At 41.2% G+C, this 20,862-nt stretch overlaps 1 protein-coding gene and 1 long non-coding RNA gene across 7 annotated transcripts in view; one reads left to right on the forward strand and one right to left on the reverse strand.

Moving 5' to 3' along the window:
* The window catches only part of LOC133648368 (uncharacterized), a 326,771-nt gene that overhangs the window by 172,650 nt on the left and 133,259 nt on the right, over window positions 1-20,862 (reverse strand). The window lies entirely within an intron of this gene.
* LOC133648367 (kelch-like protein 4) overlaps window positions 1-20,862 on the forward strand; it is a 207,459-nt gene that overhangs the window by 145,539 nt on the left and 41,058 nt on the right. For 2 of the 3 annotated variants that reach the window (XM_062044391.1, XM_062044390.1), the window contains exons 6-7: window positions 4,431-4,617; window positions 4,678-4,902. In XM_062044391.1, coding sequence (XP_061900375.1) covers window positions 4,431-4,617; window positions 4,678-4,902 — 412 coding nt within the window. Of the gene's footprint in view, window positions 1-4,430; window positions 4,903-20,862 lie in introns of all 3 variants that reach the window. The other variant, XM_062044389.1, reaches the window with a different exon arrangement.

Raw genomic sequence — 20,862 nt, forward strand, 5'->3', positions numbered from 1 at the left:
GGAGGCTAAATTGCAGAGTCTTTTAGGAATGGTTGAAAGGACAGTGTTGTATGTGGGAGACAGGTGGTGTCACAGGCCACCTCCTCTGTTCAGGGATGGTTTTTCTACCTTCCCTCACTCCTCTTCCGTACCATCCGTCCTCCCTGTCCAGAATGTGTACATGTATGTTGTCAAAGGAGTGCTGTTTCTCCCTGAGGTGCAGGTAGACATCTGAGTCCCGGTCTGAAGACTATGCTGTGCCAAGCGTCATCTTAGTGGTTGTTTTGTTTCCCCAATTTATGAATCAGTGCATTCATCATTACACTGGATAGCATACACCAGATTGTTTTTGTGGGAGTGGGGTGTCCGGTCTTTGGGATGTACCAGTCTCTGTCCCAGGGTGTTGCCTGCTTTGAAGTGTTGGATTAAAATTCTTCTGAGTTTCTCAGATAGACCTGATACATATGGAATGACAATATGACAACGACCCGGATTACTTAGATTGGTCACATCTAATCCAAGCGGTTGGTGCCAAAACCCAAATATTTATACTCCAAAAACCAGGAGGGTGTGCCTGGGCAAGGATGGTTTTGCCCTATTGTAGTAAGAAAAAACACAATTGTTAGACTTTGATTAGTCACATCTACTCTTAGACTTAAATTGGTCAGATCTAGTCTTAGACTTAGATGGTCACATCTAGTCTTAGACTTAGATTGGTCACATCTAGTCTTAGACTTAGATTGGTCACATGTAGTCTTAGACTTAGATTGGTCACATCTAATCCAGGCGGTTGGTGCCAAAACCCAAATATTTATACTCCAAAAACCAGGAGGATGTGCCTGGGCAAGGATGGGGGGAAACCCAAATATTTATACTCGGATTCAGGAGGAACAGTGTGGTTTTCGTCCTGGTCGTGGAACTGTGGACCAGCTCTATACTCTCGGCAGGGTTCTTGAGGGTGCATGGGAGTTTGCCCAACCAGTATACATGTGCTTTGTGGTCTTGGAGAAGGCATTCGACCGTGTCCCTCGGGAAGTCCTGTGGGGAGTTCTCAGAGAGTATGGGGTATCGGACTGTCTGATTGTGGCGGTCCGCTCCCTGTATGATCAGTGTCAGAGCTTGGTCCGCATTGCCGGCAGTAAGTCGGACACATTTCCAGTGAGGATTGGACTCCGCCAAGGCTGCCCTTTGTCACCGATTCTGTTCATATCTTTTATGGACAGAATTTCTAGGCGCAGTCAGGGCGTTGAGGCGATCTGGTTTGGTGGCTGCAGGATTAGGTCTCTGCTTTTTGCAGATGATGTGGTCCTGATGGCTTCATCTGGCCAGGATCTTCAGCTCTCACTGGATCGGTTCGCAGCTGAGTGTGAAGCGACTGGGATGAGAATCAGCACCTCCAAGTCCGAGTCCAGGGTTCTCGCCCGGAAAAGGGTGGAGTGCCATCTCCGGGTTGCGGAGGAGACCCTGCCCCAAGTGGAGGAGTTCAAGTACTTCGGAGTCTTGTTCACGAGTGAGGGAAGACTGGATCGTGAGATCGACTGGCGGATCGGTGCGGCGTCTTCAGTAATGCGGACGCTGTATCGATCCGTTGTGGTATAGAAGGAGCTGAGCCTGAAGGCAAAGCTCTCAATTTACCGGTCGATCTACGTTCCCATCCTCACCTATGGTCATGAGCTTTGGGTTATGACCGAAAGGACAAGATCACGGGTACAAGCGGCCAAAATGAGTTTCCTCCACCGGGTGGCGGGGCTCTCCCTTAGAGATAGGGTGAGAAGCTCTGCCATCCGGGAGGAGCTCAAAGTAAAGCCGCTGCTCCTCCACATCGAGAGGAGCCAGATGAGGTGGTTGGAGCATCTGGTCAGGATGCCACCCGAACACCTCCCCGAACACCTCCCTCGGGAGGTGTTTAGGGCACGTCCGACCGGTAGGAGGCCACGGGGAAGACCCAGGACACGTTGGGAAGACTATGTCTCCCGGCTGGCCTGGGAACGGCTCGGGATCCCCCAGGAAGAGCTGGACGAAGTGGCTGGGGAGAGGGAAGTCTGGGCTTCCCTGCTTAGGCTGCTGCCCCCGCGACCCGACCTCAGATAAGCGGAAGAAGATGGATGGATGGATGGATGGACATCTAATCCAAGCGGTTGGTGCCAAAACCCAAATATTTATACTCCAAAAACCAGGAGGGTGTGCCTGGGCAAGGATGGTTTCGCCCTATCGTAGTAAGAAAAAACACAATCCTTAGACTTAGATTAGTCACATCTAGTCTTAGACTTAGATTGGTCAGATCTAGTTTTAGACTTAGATGGTCACATCTAGTCTTAGACTTAGATCGGTCACATCTAGTCTTAGACTTAGATGGTCACATCTAGTCTTAGACTTAGATTGGTCACATCTAGTCTTAGACTTAGATTTGTCACATCTAATCCAGGCGGTTGGTGCCAAAACCCAAATATTTATACTCCAAAAACTAGGAGGGTGTGCCTGGGCAAGGATGGTTTCCCCCTATCATAATGAGAAAAACAACAATCCTTAGATTTAGATTAGTCCCATTTTGTCTAAGACTTAGATTGGTCAGATCTAGTCTTAGACTTAGCCTTACCCTTCATAGGTCTATAAAAGACCTTTAAAAATTCTGCCAACCTATTTTATTGGATCATTATCGATATTGGCCAATATTCGTATCGGTATTGTAACAGAGGTCATTGGGAAACCCCTAACAGTAAAAATATTATATAATGATATCTATCCATCCTTCCATTTTCTACCGCTTGTCCCTTTTGTTTAACATATAAATAGAAAAGAAGTAGATAATGACAAAATGGAAGACAAAAAAGCCAATACATATAGTTTGTGTGTATTATTTTCCATGTATTATATGAACGCCTCCAATATTGGCTAACAAACTTTCAGCATTTCTTTAGGTAATTAGTATGCAGTGGTTATTTTAGAAACGGGCCACATGGGCAATAGCCCAGGGGGCGCCAATATCCACATTTATTGGTGCCTCAACCCTTTGACTCGCGATTATCATCACACGTTAACATCCCTGTCAACGTAACAAGAACGGTGAGGACGTGAGTGTGCAAACACTATAGCTTGATCGGGGCACCAATAAATCATGGCGGCAATGGCGGTTTCTGGCACTATTAAAGGTGTGTGTTGGCGTCTGGGAATGACAGGAAGAGAAGGTCTGACTTGCTTAAGGAGGATCCGTTAGGGGCCATCTGTTGGTTTGTATGTATTAGGGTTGTACGGTATACCGGTACTGGTATAGTACTGCGATACTAATGAATCATATTCGGTACTATACCGCCCTCTAAAAAGTACCGGTCCACCCCCCCGGCTGGCTGAAAAACTAATGATAAAGGTGAAGTTATAACACTGAAACGCCCTCAGAAAGTGTTTTAGCTACTTCTAAATCACTAATCCTTGCCTAAAGTAAGTTTCTTACAAGTATCATTATCACTGCAGGACGAGGAATAGCTAAACATGCTTCACTACACACCATAGCTCACCGGCATCACAATGTAAACAAACTGACATCCACTGTAATGATACCAAGTACAATAGCGTATCTAGTCGATGCTACTATGATTACATCGATATTTTTCAGCATCACAAAATCTTTTTTTCTTTTAAAAAAAATGTGTATTATGTTTATAAACTCGGGAAATACGTCCCTGGACACATGAGGACCTAAATTATGACCATTGTATGATCCTGTAACTACTTGGTATCGGATCGGTACCCAAATTGGTGGTATCATTCAAAACTAATGTGCAGTATCCAAACAACAGAATAATAACTGATTATTACATTTTAACAGAAGTGTAGATGGAACATGTTAAAAACAGAAAGTAAGCAGTTATTAACAGTAAATGAACAAGTAGATTAATAATCAATTTTTACAGTTTGTCACTCATAATGTTGACAAAATAATAGGTAGATAAATGACACAATATGTTACTGCATACGTCAGCAGACTAATTAGGAGTCTTTGTTTGTTTACTTACTACTAAAAGACAAGTTGTCTAGTATGTTCACTATTTTATTTAAGGAAAAAGTTGCAAAAAAACACACATGTTTAATGTACCTTAAGATTTTTTGTTGAAATAAAGTCAATAATGCCATTTTTTGTGGTGTCCTTTATTTATAAAAAGTATCGGAATACATTTTTGTACCGGTACCAAAATATTAGTATCGGGACAACCCTAGTATGTATACATCTTGAGACCCTGCGGCTTGGATGACCGGTTTCAGACTTTTTTAGGGAAAGTAGTCTGATATTTGAGTCAAAATTGGAAAAACAAGATAAAAAAATGATTACAAATAAATGTTAAGTATCAATAAATTAAAAGATCCTGGATTGTATCTCTTTAAAAGGTGGTGTGTAGCTTTGTAAAGTATTTATTGTATGCATATATATAAATACTCTCCATTGTTTTGAACAACAGCTCATTGCGGACCTGGAAAACAACAAGATGTTCTCTGATGACCTGGAATGTCAAAAACTGCTGATGGAGGCCATGAAGTACCATCTTCTGCCTGAGCGCCGTCCCATGTTCCAAAGTCCAAGAACCAAACCCAGAAAGTCCACAGTGGGGGCTTTGTATGCTGTAGGAGGCATGGATGCCACCAAAGGTAGTAGTCATCTACAGTACAAATCCAAGGATGAATCTAAAGTAGGATTCATGCATTTAGGCTCCACCACCATTGAGAAGTACGACCTGAGGACCAACACCTGGGTCCCAGTGGGAGTCATGAACGGACGCCGACTGCAGTTTGGTGTGGCCGTGATAGACAACAAGTTGTACGTGGTTGGTGGACGGGATGGACTTAAGACGTCCAACATGGTGGAGAGTTATAACCCTGTCAACAAAGTGTGGTCAACCATGCCTCCCATGTCAACACACCGACACGGACTTGGTGAGTGGACTAGTGTTGTCCCGATACCAATATTTTGGTACCGGGAACGGTACCAAAATGTATTTCGATACTTTTCGGTACTTTGATACTGACCACAAAAAATTGCATTATTGGCTTTATTTTAACAAAAAATCTTACGGTACATTAAACATATGTTTATTATTGCAATTTCTACCTTAAATAAAATACTGAACATATTAGACAACTTGTCTTTTAGTAGTAAGTACGCAAACAAAGGCTCCTAATTAGTCTGCTGACGTATGCAGTAACATATTGTGTCATTTATCATTCTATTATTTTGTCAACATTTCTACCACTTGTCCTTAAAGGTCTACTGAAACCCACTACTACCGACCACGCAGTCGGATAGTTTATATATCAATGATGAAATCTTAACATTGCAACACACGCCAATACGGCCGGGTCAACTTATAAAGTGCAATTTTAAATTTCCCGCCAAATTCCGGCTGAAAACGTTTCGATATGATGACGTTTGCGCGTGACGTCAACAGTGGAAGCGGAAGTATTCGGAGCCCATTGAATCCAATACAAAAAGCTCTGTTTTCATTTCAAAATTCCACAGTATTCTGGACATCTGTGTTGGTGAATCTTTTGCAATTTGTTTAATGAACAATGGAGACTGCAAAGAAGAAAGCTGTAGGTGCGATCGGTGTATTAGCGGCGGACTACAGCAACACAACAAGGAGCACTTTGAGGATAGTAGACACGCTAGCCGAACGACCTCACCTTGACTTCCTCCGTCTCCGGGCCGCCAACCTGCATCGGTGATCGGGTGAAGTCCTTAGTCGTACCGTCGGTCGCTGGAACGCAGGTGAGCACGGGTCGTGATGAGCAGATGAGAGCTGGCGTAGGTGCAGAGCTAATGTTTTTAGCATAGCTCTGTCGAGGTTCCGTAGCTAAGTTAGCTTAAATGGCGTCGTTAGCAACAGCATTATTAAGCTTCGCCAAGCTTGAAAGCATTAACCGTTTATTTACATGTCCAGAGTTTGGTAGTATTGTTGATCTTCTGTCTATCCTTCCAGTCAGGGACTTATTTGTTTTGTTTCTATATGCAGTAAAGCCCGATTCTATCACGTTAGCTCAGTAGCTAAAGAGCTTCACCAATGTGTTGTCGTGGAGATAAAAGTCACAGTGAATGTCCATTTCGCGTTCTCGACTCTCATTTTTAAGAGGATATAGTATCCGAGGTGGTTTAAAATACAAATCCGTGATCCACAATAGAAAAAGGAGAGAGTGTGGAATCCAATGAGCCAGCTTGTACCTAAGTTACGGTCAGAGCGAAAAAATATACGTCCTGCACTGCACGCTAGTCCTTCACTTTCACGTACCTCATCCACAAATCTTTCATCCTCGCTCAAATTAATGGGGTAATCGTCGCTTTCTCTGTCCGAATCTCTCTCGCTGCTGGTGTAAACAATAGGAAAATATGAGCAGTCCTTCCTCCGGTGTCGTCACGCTACTTCCGGTAGGGGCAAGGCTTTTTTTTTTATCATAGACCAAAAGTTGCGAACTTTATCGTCGATGTTCTATACTAAATCCTTTCAGCAAAAATATGGCAATATCGCGAAATGATCAAGTATGACACATAGAATGGATCTGCTATCCCCGTTTAAATAAAAAAAAATTAATTTCAGTAGGCCTTTAATATCCATCCATTCATCCAGAAAATGGATGGATGGATGGATGGATATTAAGGACAAGTGGTAGAAAATGAATGATTAATCTACTTGTTAATTTACTGTTAATATCTGCAAATTTTTTGTTTTAACATGTTCTATCTACACCAGTGGCGTGCGGGGAGGTTAATGTCTGGTGAGGCACGACTGCATCATCACAGTCAGATTTACAAACATATAAACCTGCAGTGCAGGTGTACCTAATGTTGTGTCCCTGCGGTCGTTCGCGGCTCCTGCAGCGCGAGCATTGTTGTTTTTGCACTTTTTGGCTTCTTGTTAAGTGACTTTTTTGGGTGGATTCGGTCTTGGGTGTGGGCTTTGGTTGGTGTGGCGCTCCCGTTGGGCGATGCATTCTGCGGCGGGAGTGTTAACCGGCACCTGGAGGCGGGGTTATGAGACGAGCCTCACACAGTGTGTCTTGGCAGCAGTTTTATGATCGCTCAGCACTAAAAATACGTTACACACATACAGTTGTTGACAAAATACACTGTACATTATATACCTCAGCTAACTACACTATGGAAATGTATAATATAATTCATATAGCAATACGGTCTCACTGCACAGCAGGCCAGCCGTTAGCCGAGTCATTGCGCAATCCATGGTGAGGCTCAAGTGCCTCAACTGGCTGCTGATCACCGCACCGTCTCCTCAGTATTTGAACGGCAAATGTGAAAATAAAAATAAAAATAATCTAAAACTGGTGAAGTTAAATGGAAAATAACTTTAGTATAATCACTGGATCCATATAACAATTTAATATATATTTTTTTCTTTTTACTTTTTTTTTTCTTTCCATGATGGCAGGTGAGGCCCCGCCTCCCCTGCCTCTAGTGACTGCACGCCACTGATCTACACTTCTGTTAAAATGTAATATTTACTTATTCTTCTGTTGTTTGGATACTTTTCATTAGTTTTGGATAATACCACAAATGTAGGTATCAATCCGATACCAAGTAGTTACAGGATCAAACATTGGTCATATTCAAAGTCCTCATTAGTCCAGGGACGCATTTATTAAGTGTATAAACATAATATAATTTTTTTTTTTAACGAAAGAAGATTTTGTGAAGCTAAAAAATATCAATGTAATCATAGTAGTATCGACTAGATACACTCCTGTACTTGGTATCATTACAGTGGATGTAGATCCACCCATGGCGTTTGTTTACATTGTGACGCCGGTGAGCTATTGTATCCTCCTACGGTGTGTCTCACACTATTATGTTAGATTTACTATGGACTGGACTCTCACACTATTATGTTAGATTTACTATGGACTGGACTCTCACACTATTATGTTAGATCCACTATGGACTGGACTCTCACACTATTATACTAGAATCTAGTATAATAGTGTGAGAGTCCAGTCCATAGTGGATCTAGTAACTAGATCAACTATGGACTGGACTCTCACACTGTTATCTTAGATACACAATGGACTGGACTCTCACATTATTATGTTAGATCCACTATGGACTGGACTCTCACATTATTATGTTAGATCCACTATGGACTGGACTCTCACACTAATATGCTAGATACACAATGGACTGGACTCTCACACTATTATGTTAGATCCACTATGGACTGGACTCTCACATTATTATGTTAGATCCACTATGGACTGGACTCTCACACTAATATGCTAGATACACAATGGACTGGACTCTCACACTATTATGTTAGATCCACTATGGACTGGACTCTCACACTATTATGCTAGATCCACTATGGACTGGACTCTCACACTATTATTTTAGATCCACTATGGACTGGACTCTCACACTATTATGTTAGATCCACTATGGACTGGACTCTCACACTATTATGTTAGATTCCACTATGGACTTGACTCTCACACTATTATGTTAGATCCACTATGGACTGGACTCTCACTATTATGTTAGATCCACTATGGACTGGACTCTCACACTATTATGTTAGATCCACTATGGACTGGACTCTCACACAATTATGTTAGATCCACTATGGACTGGACTCTCACACTATTATGTTAGATCCACTATGGACTGGACTCTCACACTATTATGTTAGATTTACTATGGACTGGACTCTCACACTATTATGTTAGATCCACTATGGACTGGACTCTCACACTATTATTCTAGATCCACTATGGACTGGACTCTCACACTATTATGTTAGATCCACTATGGACTGGACTCTCACACTATTATGTTAGATTTACTATGAACTGGACTCTCACACTATTATGTTAGATCCACTATGGACTGGACTCTCACAGTATTATGCTAGATCAACTATGGACTGGACTCTTACACTGTTATCTTAGATACACAATGGACTGGACTCTCACATTATTATGTTAGATCCACTATGGACTGGATTTTCACATTATTATGTTAGACCCACTATGGACTGGACTCTCACACTATTATGTTAGATCCACTATGGACTGGACTCTCACACTATTATGTTAGATCCACTATGGACTGGACTCTCACACTATTATGTTAGATCCACTATGGACTGGACTCTCACACTATTATGTTAGATCCACTATGGACTGGACTCTCACACAATTATGTTAGATCCACTATGGACTGGACTCTCACACTATTATGTTAGATCCACTATGGACTGGACTCTCACATTATTATGTTAGATCCACTATGGACTGGACTCTCACACTAATATGCTAGATACACAATGGACTGGACTCTCACACTATTATGTTAGATCCACTATGGACTGGACTCTCACACTATTATTTTAGATCCACTATGGACTGGACTCTCACACTATTATGTTAGATCCACTATGGACTGGACTCTCACACTATTATGTTAGATTCCACTATGGACTTGACTCTCACACTATTATGTTAGATCCACTATGGACTGGACTCTCACTATTATGTTAGATCCACTATGGACTGGACTCTCACACTATTATGTTAGATCCACTATGGACTGGACTCTCACACAATTATGTTAGATCCACTATGGACTGGACTCTCACACTATTATGTTAGATCCACTATGGACTGGACTCTCACACTATTATGTTAGATTTACTATGGACTGGACTCTCACACTATTATGTTAGATCCACTATGGACTGGACTCTCACACTATTATTCTAGATCCACTATGGACTGGACTCTCACACTATTATGTTAGATCCACTATGGACAGGACTCTCACACTATTATGTTAGATTTACTATGGACTGGACTCTCACACTATTATGTTAGATTTACTATGGACTGGACTCTCACACTATTATGCTAGATCAACTATGGACTGGACTCTTACACTGTTATCTTAGATACACAATGGACTGGACTCTCACATTATTATGTTAGATCCACTATGGACTGGACTCTCACATTATTATGTTAGATCCACTATGGACTGGATTTTCACATTATTATGTTAGACCCACTATGGACTGGACTCTCACACTAATATGTTAGATTCCACTATGGACTGGACTCTCACACTATTATGTTAGATCCACTATGGACTGGACTCTCACACTATTATGCTAGATCCACTATGGACTGGACTCTCACACTATTATTTTAGATCCACTATGGACTGGACTCTCACACTATTATGTTAGATCCACTATGGACTGGACTCTCACACTAATATGTTAGATTCCACTATGGACTTGACTCTCACACTATTATGTTAGATCCACTATGGACTGGACTCTCACACTATTATGTTAGATCCACTATGGACTGGACTCTCACACTATTATGTTAGATCCACTATGGACTGGACTCTCACACAATTATGTTAGATCCACTATGGACTTGACTCTCACACTATTATGTTAGATCCACTATGGACTGGACTCTCACACTATTATGTTAGATCCACTATGGACTGGACTCTCACACTATTATGTTAGATCCACTATGGACTGGACTCTCACACTATTATGTTAGATCCACTATGGACTGGACTCTCACACAATTATGTTAGATCCACTATGGACTGGACTCTCACACTATTATGTTAGATCCACTATGGACTGGACTCTCACACTATTATGTTAGATTTACTATGGACTGGACTCTCACACTATTATGTTAGATCCACTATGGATGGGACTCTCACACTATTATGCTAGATCCACTATGGACTGGACTCTCACACTATTATGTTAGATCCACTATGGACTGGACTCTCAAACTATTATGCTAGATCCACTATGGACTGGACTCTCACACTGTTATGTTAGATCCACTATGGACGGGACTCTCACACTATTATGTTAGATCCACTATGGACGGGACTCTCACACTATTATGCTAGATTCACTATGGACTGGACTCTCACACTATTATGTTAGATCCACTATGGACTGGACTCTCACACTATTATGTTAGATCCACTATGGACTGGACTCTCACACTATTATGATAGATCCACTATGGACTCGTCCTACTTTTTAGAGGCGGTATAGGACCGAATATGATTCATTAGTATCGCGGTACTATACTAATACCCCAGAGTGGACTTAGACTTAAATCTATCTATAGCATCATCTTCATGAACAAGGCACTATGATGTTGGAGGAGCTTGGGCTCGTTTTGTTGGAAAACTGCCAAAGGGCCTAAAGGGGGGGATAATACCCCGCTTGAGAATGTCACAGTACATTCTGGAATTCATGTTCCTGAAAGGACCGCAGAACTCATGCAGCTCCAGACCGTGGCGCTCCCCACCACAATGCGTAACAGTAAGCTATGTATAAATATAGTCCTGGAGTACTAAGTACTTCAAAAGGTGGCGGATCATAAATGTTTAAGTCATCAAAGCTGCAAATGTAACCACATTACCTTTTCAAGCCGAGCCAGAACAACAAAGTTTAGGAGAAATGTTTGCCGGATGCTTGCTCCGGGCGGGCAGCGCCGGCGTGCAAGGAATTACACATTGCTTTGGAGCTGCACCTTTTGATATTTCCCATTTCCACGATCAAAGCGTGGCAGACTGCGCCGGCTCCCCATGCTTCTCCTCGCCCCTTCCCAAACAAATCTCATATCAGGAGCCTTTTTTTTTTATTCACAGTTGAAAGAGGTCTGGGTAACAGAACATGGAGATCTTGTCAAAGCATCCAGCTCCGTGTGGTCGGGCGGGGGGGGGGCTTCGGCGAGCCAGAGCGAGATCACACTTTCCAGATCACCTGGGTGTGCGTCTGATGTTTGCTTCGGCTCCTATCTTATCTGCTCTGATGTGCCGTGCATGTTTCCAGTCTAAATATAAGTGTTTGCCCACGTTCCCCGCTGCCGGCTGTGCGCATGGAGGGCCAAGACGAGGGAAAAAATACAATTTATTTTTGATTCCCGAAAACCCTCACTTTGAAAATAAAACAAGAGTTTCGCTTGAAGAATTGTTCCGTGGCCTCTCTAAATGCTGCGGTGTCCTCTCGCCAAACTCTCATGTTGTGTCAAAGCAGAATTGTTACTGTTGCTTGTTACTGGACTCTCACTATTATGGTAGATCCACTATGGACTGGACTCTCACACTATTATGTTAGATCCACTATGGACTGTACTCTCACACTATTATGTTAGATCCACTATGGACTGGACTTTCACCATTATTTTAGATCCACTATGGACTGGACTCTCACACTATTATGTTAGATCCACTATGGACTGAACTCTCTCACTATTATGTTAGATCCACTATGGACTGGACTTTCACACTATTATGTTAGATCCACTATGGACTGGACTCTCACTATTATGTTAGATCCACTATGGACTGGACTCTCACACTATTATGTTAGATCCACTATGGACTGGACTCTCACACTATTATGTTAGATCCACTATGGATGGGACTCTCACACTATTATGCTAGATCCACTATGGACTGGACTCTCACACTATTATGTTAGATCCACTATGGACTGAACTCTCTCACTATTATGTTAGATCCACTATGGACTGGACTTTCACACTATTATGCTAGATCCACTATGGACTGGACTCTCACACTATTATGTTAGATCCACTATGGACTGGACTCTCACTATTATGTTAGATCCACTATGGACTGGACTCTCACACTATTATGTTAGATCCACTATGGACTGGACTCTCACACTATTATTCTAGATCCACTATGGACTGGACTCTCACACTATTATGTTAGATCCACTATGGACTGGACTCTCACACTATTATGTTAGATCCACTATGGACTGGACTCTCACACTATTATGTTAGATCCACTATGGACTGGACTCTCACACTAGTATGTTAGATTCACTATGGACTAGACTCTCACACTATTATGTTAAATCCACTATGGACTGGACTCTCACTATTATGTTAGATCCACTATGGACTGGACTCTTACACTATTATGTTAGATCCACTATGGACTGGATTCTCACACTATTATGTTAGATCCACTATGGACTGGACTCTCACACTATTATGTTAGACCCACTATGGACTGGACTCTCACATTTATTATGTTAGATCCACTATGGACTGGACTCTCACACTATTATGTTAGATCCACTATGGACTGGACTCTCACAATATTATGTTAGATCCACTATGGACTGGACTCTCACACTATTATGTTAGACCCACTATGGACTGGACTCTCACACTATTATGTTGAATCCACTATGGACTGGACTCTCACTATTATGTTAGATACACTATGGACTGGACTCTCACACTATTATGTTAGATCCACTATGGACTGGACTCTCACACTATTATGTTAAATCCACTATGGACTGGACTCTCACTATTATGTTAGATCCACTATGGACTGGACTCTCACACTATTATGTTAGATCCACTATGGACTGGACTCTCACACTATTATTCTAGATCCACTATGGACTGGACTCTCACACTATTATGTTAGATCCACTATGGACTGGACTCTCACACTATTATGTTAGATCCACTATGGACTGGACTCTCACACTATTATGTTAGATTCACTATGGACTAGACTCTCACACTATTATGTTAAATCCACTATGGACTGGACTCTCACTATTATGTTAGATCCACTATGGACTGGACTCTTACACTATTATGTTAGATCCACTATGGACTGGATTCTCACACTATTATGTTAGATCCAGTATGGACTGGACTCTCACTATTATGTTAGATCCACTATGGACTGGACTCTCACACTATTATGTTAGATCCACTATGGACTGGACTCTCACACTATTATGTTAGATCGACTATGGACTGAACTCTCTCACTATTATGTTAGATCCACTATGGACTGGACTCTCACACTATAATGTTAGATCCACTATGGACTGAACTCTCTCACTATTATGTTAGATCCACTATGGACTGGACTTTCACACTATTATGCTAGATCCACTATGGACTGGACTCTCACACTATTATGTTAGATCCACTATGGACTGGACTCTCACTATTATGTTAGATCCACTATGGACTGGACTCTCACACTATTATGTTAGATCCACTATGGACTGGACTCTCACACTATTATTCTAGATCCACTATGGACTGGACTCTCACACTATTATGTTAGATCCACTATGGACTGGACTCTCACACTATTATGTTAGATCCACTATGGACTGGACTCTCACACTATTATGTTAGATCCACTATGGACTGGACTCTCACACTATTATTCTAGATCCACTATGGACTGGACTCTCACACTATTATGTTAGATCCACTATGGACTGGACTCTCACACTATTATGTTAAATCCACAATGGACTGGACTCTCACTATTATGTTAGATCCACTATGGACTGGACTCTCACACTATTATGTTAGATCCACTATGGACTGGACTCTCACACTATTATGTTAGACCCACTATGGACTGGACTCTCACACTATTATGTTGAATCCACTATGGACTGGACTCTCACTATTATGTTAGATACACTATGGACTGGACTCTCACACTATTATGTTAAATCCACTATGGACTGGACTCTCACTATTATGTTAGATCCACTATGGACTGGATTCTCACACTATTATGTTAGATCCACTATGGACTGGACTCTCACACTATTATGTTAGACCCACTATGGACTGGACTCTCACAATATTATGTTAGATCCACTATGGACTGGACTCTCACACTATTATGTTAGATCCACTATGGACTGGACTCTCACAATATTATGTTAGATCCACTATGGACTGGACTCTCACACTATTATGTTAGATCCACTATGGACTGGACTCTCACACTATTATGTTAGACCCACTATGGACTGGACTCTCACACTATTATGTTGAATCCACTATGGACTGGACTCTCACTATTATGTTAGATACACTATGGACTGGACTCTCACACTATTATGTTAGATCCACTATGGACTGGACTCTCACACTATTATGTTAAATCCACTATGGACTGGACTCTCACTTTTATGTTAGATCCACTATGGACTGGACTCTCACACTATTATGTTAGATCTACTATGGACTGGACTCTCACACTATTATGTTAGATCCACTATGGACTGGACTCTCACACTATTATGTTAGATCCACTATGGACTGGACTTTCACCATTATTTTAGATCCACTATGGACTGGACTCTCACACTATTATGTTAGATCCACTATGGACTGAACTCTCTCACTATTATGTTAGATCCACTATGGACTGGACTTTCACACTATTATGTTAGATCCACTATGGACTGGACTCTCACTATTATGTTAGATCCACTATGGACTGGACTCTCACACTATTATGTTAGATCCACTATGGACTGGACTCTCACACTATTATGTTAGATCCACTATGGATGGGACTCTCACACTATTATGCTAGATCCACTATGGACTGGACTCTCACACTATTATGTTAGATCCACTATGGACTGAACTCTCTCACTATTATGTTAGATCCACTATGGACTGGACTTTCACACTATTATGCTAGATCCACTATGGACTGGACTCTCACACTATTATGTTAGATCCACTATGGACTGGACTCTCACTATTATGTTAGATCCACTATGGACTGGACTCTCACACTATTATGTTAGATCCACTATGGACTGGACTCTCACACTATTATTCTAGATCCACTATGGACTGGACTCTCACACTATTATGTTAGATCCACTATGGACTGGACTCTCACACTATTATGTTAGATCCACTATGGACTGGACTCTCACACTATTATGTTAGATCCACTATGGACTGGACTCTCACACTAGTATGTTAGATTCACTATGGACTAGACTCTCACACTATTATGTTAAATCCACTATGGACTGGACTCTCACTATTATGTTAGATCCACTATGGACTGGACTCTTACACTATTATGTTAGATCCACTATGGACTGGATTCTCACACTATTATGTTAGATCCACTATGGACTGGACTCTCACACTATTATGTTAGACCCACTATGGACTGGACTCTCACATTTATTATGTTAGATCCACTATGGACTGGACTCTCACACTATTATGTTAGATCCACTATGGACTGGACTCTCACAATATTATGTTAGATCCACTATGGACTGGACTCTCACACTATTATGTTAGACCCACTATGGACTGGACTCTCACACTATTATGTTGAATCCACTATGGACTGGACTCTCACTATTATGTTAGATACACTATGGACTGGACTCTCACACTATTATGTTAGATCCACTATGGACTGGACTCTCACACTATTATGTTAAATCCACTATGGACTGGACTCTCACTATTATGTTAGATCCACTATGGACTGGACTCTCACACTATTATGTTAGATCCACTATGGACTGGACTCTCACACTATTATTCTAGATCCACTATGGACTGGACTCTCACACTATTACGTTAGATCCACTATGGACTGGACTCTCACACTATTATGTTAGATCCACTATGGACTGGACTCTCACACTATTATGTTAGATTCACTATGGACTAGACTCTCACACTATTATGTTAAATCCACTATGGACTGGACTCTCACTATTATGTTAGATCCACTATGGACTGGACTCTTACACTATTATGTTAGATCCACTATGGACTGGATTCTCACACTATTATGTTAGATCCACTATGGACTGGACTCTCACTATTATGTTAGATCCACTATGGACTGGACTCTCACACTATTATGTTAGATCCACTATGGACTGGACTCTCACACTATTATGTTAGATCGACTATGGACTGAACTCTCTCACTATTATGTTAGATCCACTATGGACTGGACTCTCACACTATAATGTTAGATCCACTATGGACTGAACTCTCTCACTATTATGTTAGATCCACTATGGACTGGACTTTCACACTATTATGCTAGATCCACTATGGACTGGACTCTCACACTATTATGTTAGATCCACTATGGACTGGACTCTCACTATTATGTTAGATCCACTATGGACTGGACTCTCACACTATTATGTTAGATCCACTATGGACTGGACTCTCACACTATTATTCTAGATCCACTATGGACTGGACTCTCACACTATTATGTTAGATCCACTATGGACTGGACTCTCACACTATTATGTTAGATCCACTATGGACTGGACTCTCACACTATTATGTTAGATCCACTATGGACTGGACTCTCACACTATTATTCTAGATCCACTATGGACTGGACTCTCACACTATTATGTTAGATCCACTATGGACTGGACTCTCACACTATTATGTTAAATCCACTATGGACTGGACTCTCACTATTATGTTAGATCCACTATGGACTGGACTCTCACACTATTATGTTAGATCCACTATGGACTGGACTCTCACACTATTATGTTAGACCCACTATGGACTGGACTCTCACACTATTATGTTGAATCCACTATGGACTGGACTCTCACTATTATGTTAGATACACTATGGACTGGACTCTCACACTATTATGTTAAATCCACTATGGACTGGACTCTCACTATTATGTTAGATCCACTATGGACTGGATTCTCACACTATTATGTTAGATCCACTATGGACTGGACTCTCACACTATTATGTTAGACCCACTATGGACTGGACTCTCACAATATTATGTTAGATCCACTATGGACTGGACTCTCACACTATTATGTTAGATCCACTATGGACTGGACTCTCACAATATTATGTTAGATCCACTATGGACTGGACTCTCACACTATTATGTTAGATCCACTATGGACTGGACTCTCACACTATTATGTTAGACCCACTATGGACTGGACTCTCACACTATTATGTTGAATCCACTATGGACTGGACTCTCACTATTATGTTAGATACACTATGGACTGGACTCTCACACTATTATGTTAGATCCACTATGGACTGGACTCTCACACTATTATGTTAAATCCACTATGGACTGGACTCTCACTTTTATGTTAGATCCACTATGGACTGGACTCTCACACTATTATGTTAGATCTACTATGGACTGGACTCTCACACTATTATGTTAGATCCACTATGGACTGGACTCTCACACTATTATGTTAGATCCACTATGGACTGGACTCTCACACTATTATTCTAGATCCACTATGGACTGGACTCTCACACTATTATGTTAGATCCACTATGGACTGGACTCTCACACTATTATTCTAGATCCACTATGGACTGGACTCTCACACTATTATGTTAGATCCACTATGGACTGGACTCTCACACTATTATGTTAGATCCACTATGGACTGGACTCTCACACTATTATGTTAGATCCACTATGGACTGGACTCTCACACTATTATTCTAGATCCACTATGGACTGGACTCTCACACTATTATGTTAGATCCACTATGGACTGGACTCTCACACTATTATGTTAGATCCACTATGGACTAGACTCTCACACTATTATGTTAGATCCACTATGGACTAGACTCTCACACTATTATGTTAGATCCACTATGGACTAGACTCTCACACTATTATGTTAGATCCACTATGGACTAGACTCTCACACTATTATGTTAGATCCACTATGGACTGGACTCTCACACTATTATGTTAGATCCACTATGGACTGGACTCTCACACTATTATGTTAGATCCACTATGGACTGGACTCTCACACTATTATGTTAGATCCACTATGGACTAGACTCTCACACTATTATGTTAGATCCACTATGGACTAGACTCTCACACTATTATGTTAGATCCACTATGGACTAGACTCTCACACTATTATGTTAGATCCACTATGGACTGGACTCTCACACTATTATGTTAGATCCACTATGGACTGGACTCTCACACTATTATGTTAGATCCACTATGGACTGGACTCTCACACTATTATGTTAGATCCACTATGGACTGGACTCTCACCATTATGTTAGATCCACTATGGACTGGACTCTCACACTATTATGTTAGATCCACTATGGACTGGACTCTCACACTATTATGTTAGATCCACTATGGACTGGACTTTCACCATTATTTTAGATCCACTATGGACTGGACTCTCACACTATTATGTTAGATCCACTATGGACTGGACTCTCACACTATTATGTTAGATCCACTATGGACTAGACTCTCACACTATTATGTTAAATCCACTATGGACTGGACTCTCACACTATTATGTTAGATCCACTATGGACTGGACTCTCACACTATTATGTTAGATCCACTATGGACTGGACTCTCACACTATTATGTTAGATCCACTATGGACTGGACTCTCACACTATTATGTTAGATCCACTATGGACTGGACTCTCACACTATTATGTTAGATCCACTATGGACTGGACTTTCACCATTATTTTAGATCCACTATGGACTGGACTCTCACTATTATGTTAGATACACTATGGACTGGACTCTCACACTATTATGTTAGATCCACTATGGACTGGACTCTCACACTATTATGTTAAATCCACTATGGACTGGACTCTCACTATTATGTTAGATCCACTATGGACGGGACTCTCACACTATTATGTTAGATCCACTATGGACTGGACTCTCACACTATTATTCTAGATCCACTATGGACTGGACTCTCACACTATTATGTTAGATCCACTATGGACTGGACTCTCACACTATTATGTTAGATCCACTATGGACTGGACTCTCACACTATTATGTTAGATTCACTATGGACTAGACTCTCACACTATTATGTTAAATCCACTATGGACTGGACTCTCACTATTATGTTAGATCCACTATGGACTGGACTCTTACACTATTATGTTAGATCCACTATGGACTGGATTCTCACACTATTATGTTAGATCCACTATGGACTGGACTCTCATTATTATGTTAGATCCACTATGGACTGGACTCTCACACTATTATGTTAGATCCACTATGGACTGGACTCTCACACTATTATGTTAGATCGACTATGGACTGAACTCTCTCACTATTATGTTAGATCCACTATGGACTGGACTCTCACACTATTATGTTAGATCCACTATGGACTGAACTCTCTCACTATTATGTTAGATCCACTATGGACTGGACTTTCACACTATTATGCTAGATCCACTATGGACTGGACTCTCACACTATTATGTTAGATCCACTATGGACTGGACTCTCACTATTATGTTAGATCCACTATGGACTGGACTCTCACACTATTATGTTAGATCCACTATGGACTGGACTCTCACACTATTATTCTAGATCCACTATGGACTGGACTCTCACACTATTATGTTAGATCCACTATGGACTGGACTCTCACACTATTATGTTAGATCCACTATGGACTGGACTCTCACACTATTATGTTAGATCCACTATGGACTGGACTCTCACACTATTATTCTAGATCCACTATGGACTGGACTCTCACACTATTATGTTAGATCCACTATGGACTGGACTCTCACACTATTATGTTAGATCGACTATGGACTGAACTCTCTCACTATTATGTTAGATCCACTATGGACTGAACTCTCTCACTATTATGTTATATCCACTATGGACTGGACTTTCACACTATTATGCTAGATCCACTATGGACTGGACTCTCACACTATTATGTTAGATCCACTATGGACTGGACTCTCACTATTATGTTAGATCCACTATGGACTGGACTCTCACACTATTATGTTAGATCCACTATGGACTGGACTCTCACACTATTATTCTAGATCCACTATGGACTGGACTCTCACACTATTATGTTAGATCCACTATGGACTGGACTCTCACACTATTATGTTAGATCCACTATGGACTGGACTCTCACACTA

This window comes from Entelurus aequoreus, linkage group LG04 (genome assembly GCF_033978785.1).
Source record: "Entelurus aequoreus isolate RoL-2023_Sb linkage group LG04, RoL_Eaeq_v1.1, whole genome shotgun sequence".
NCBI lineage: Eukaryota > Metazoa > Chordata > Actinopteri > Syngnathiformes > Syngnathidae > Entelurus > Entelurus aequoreus.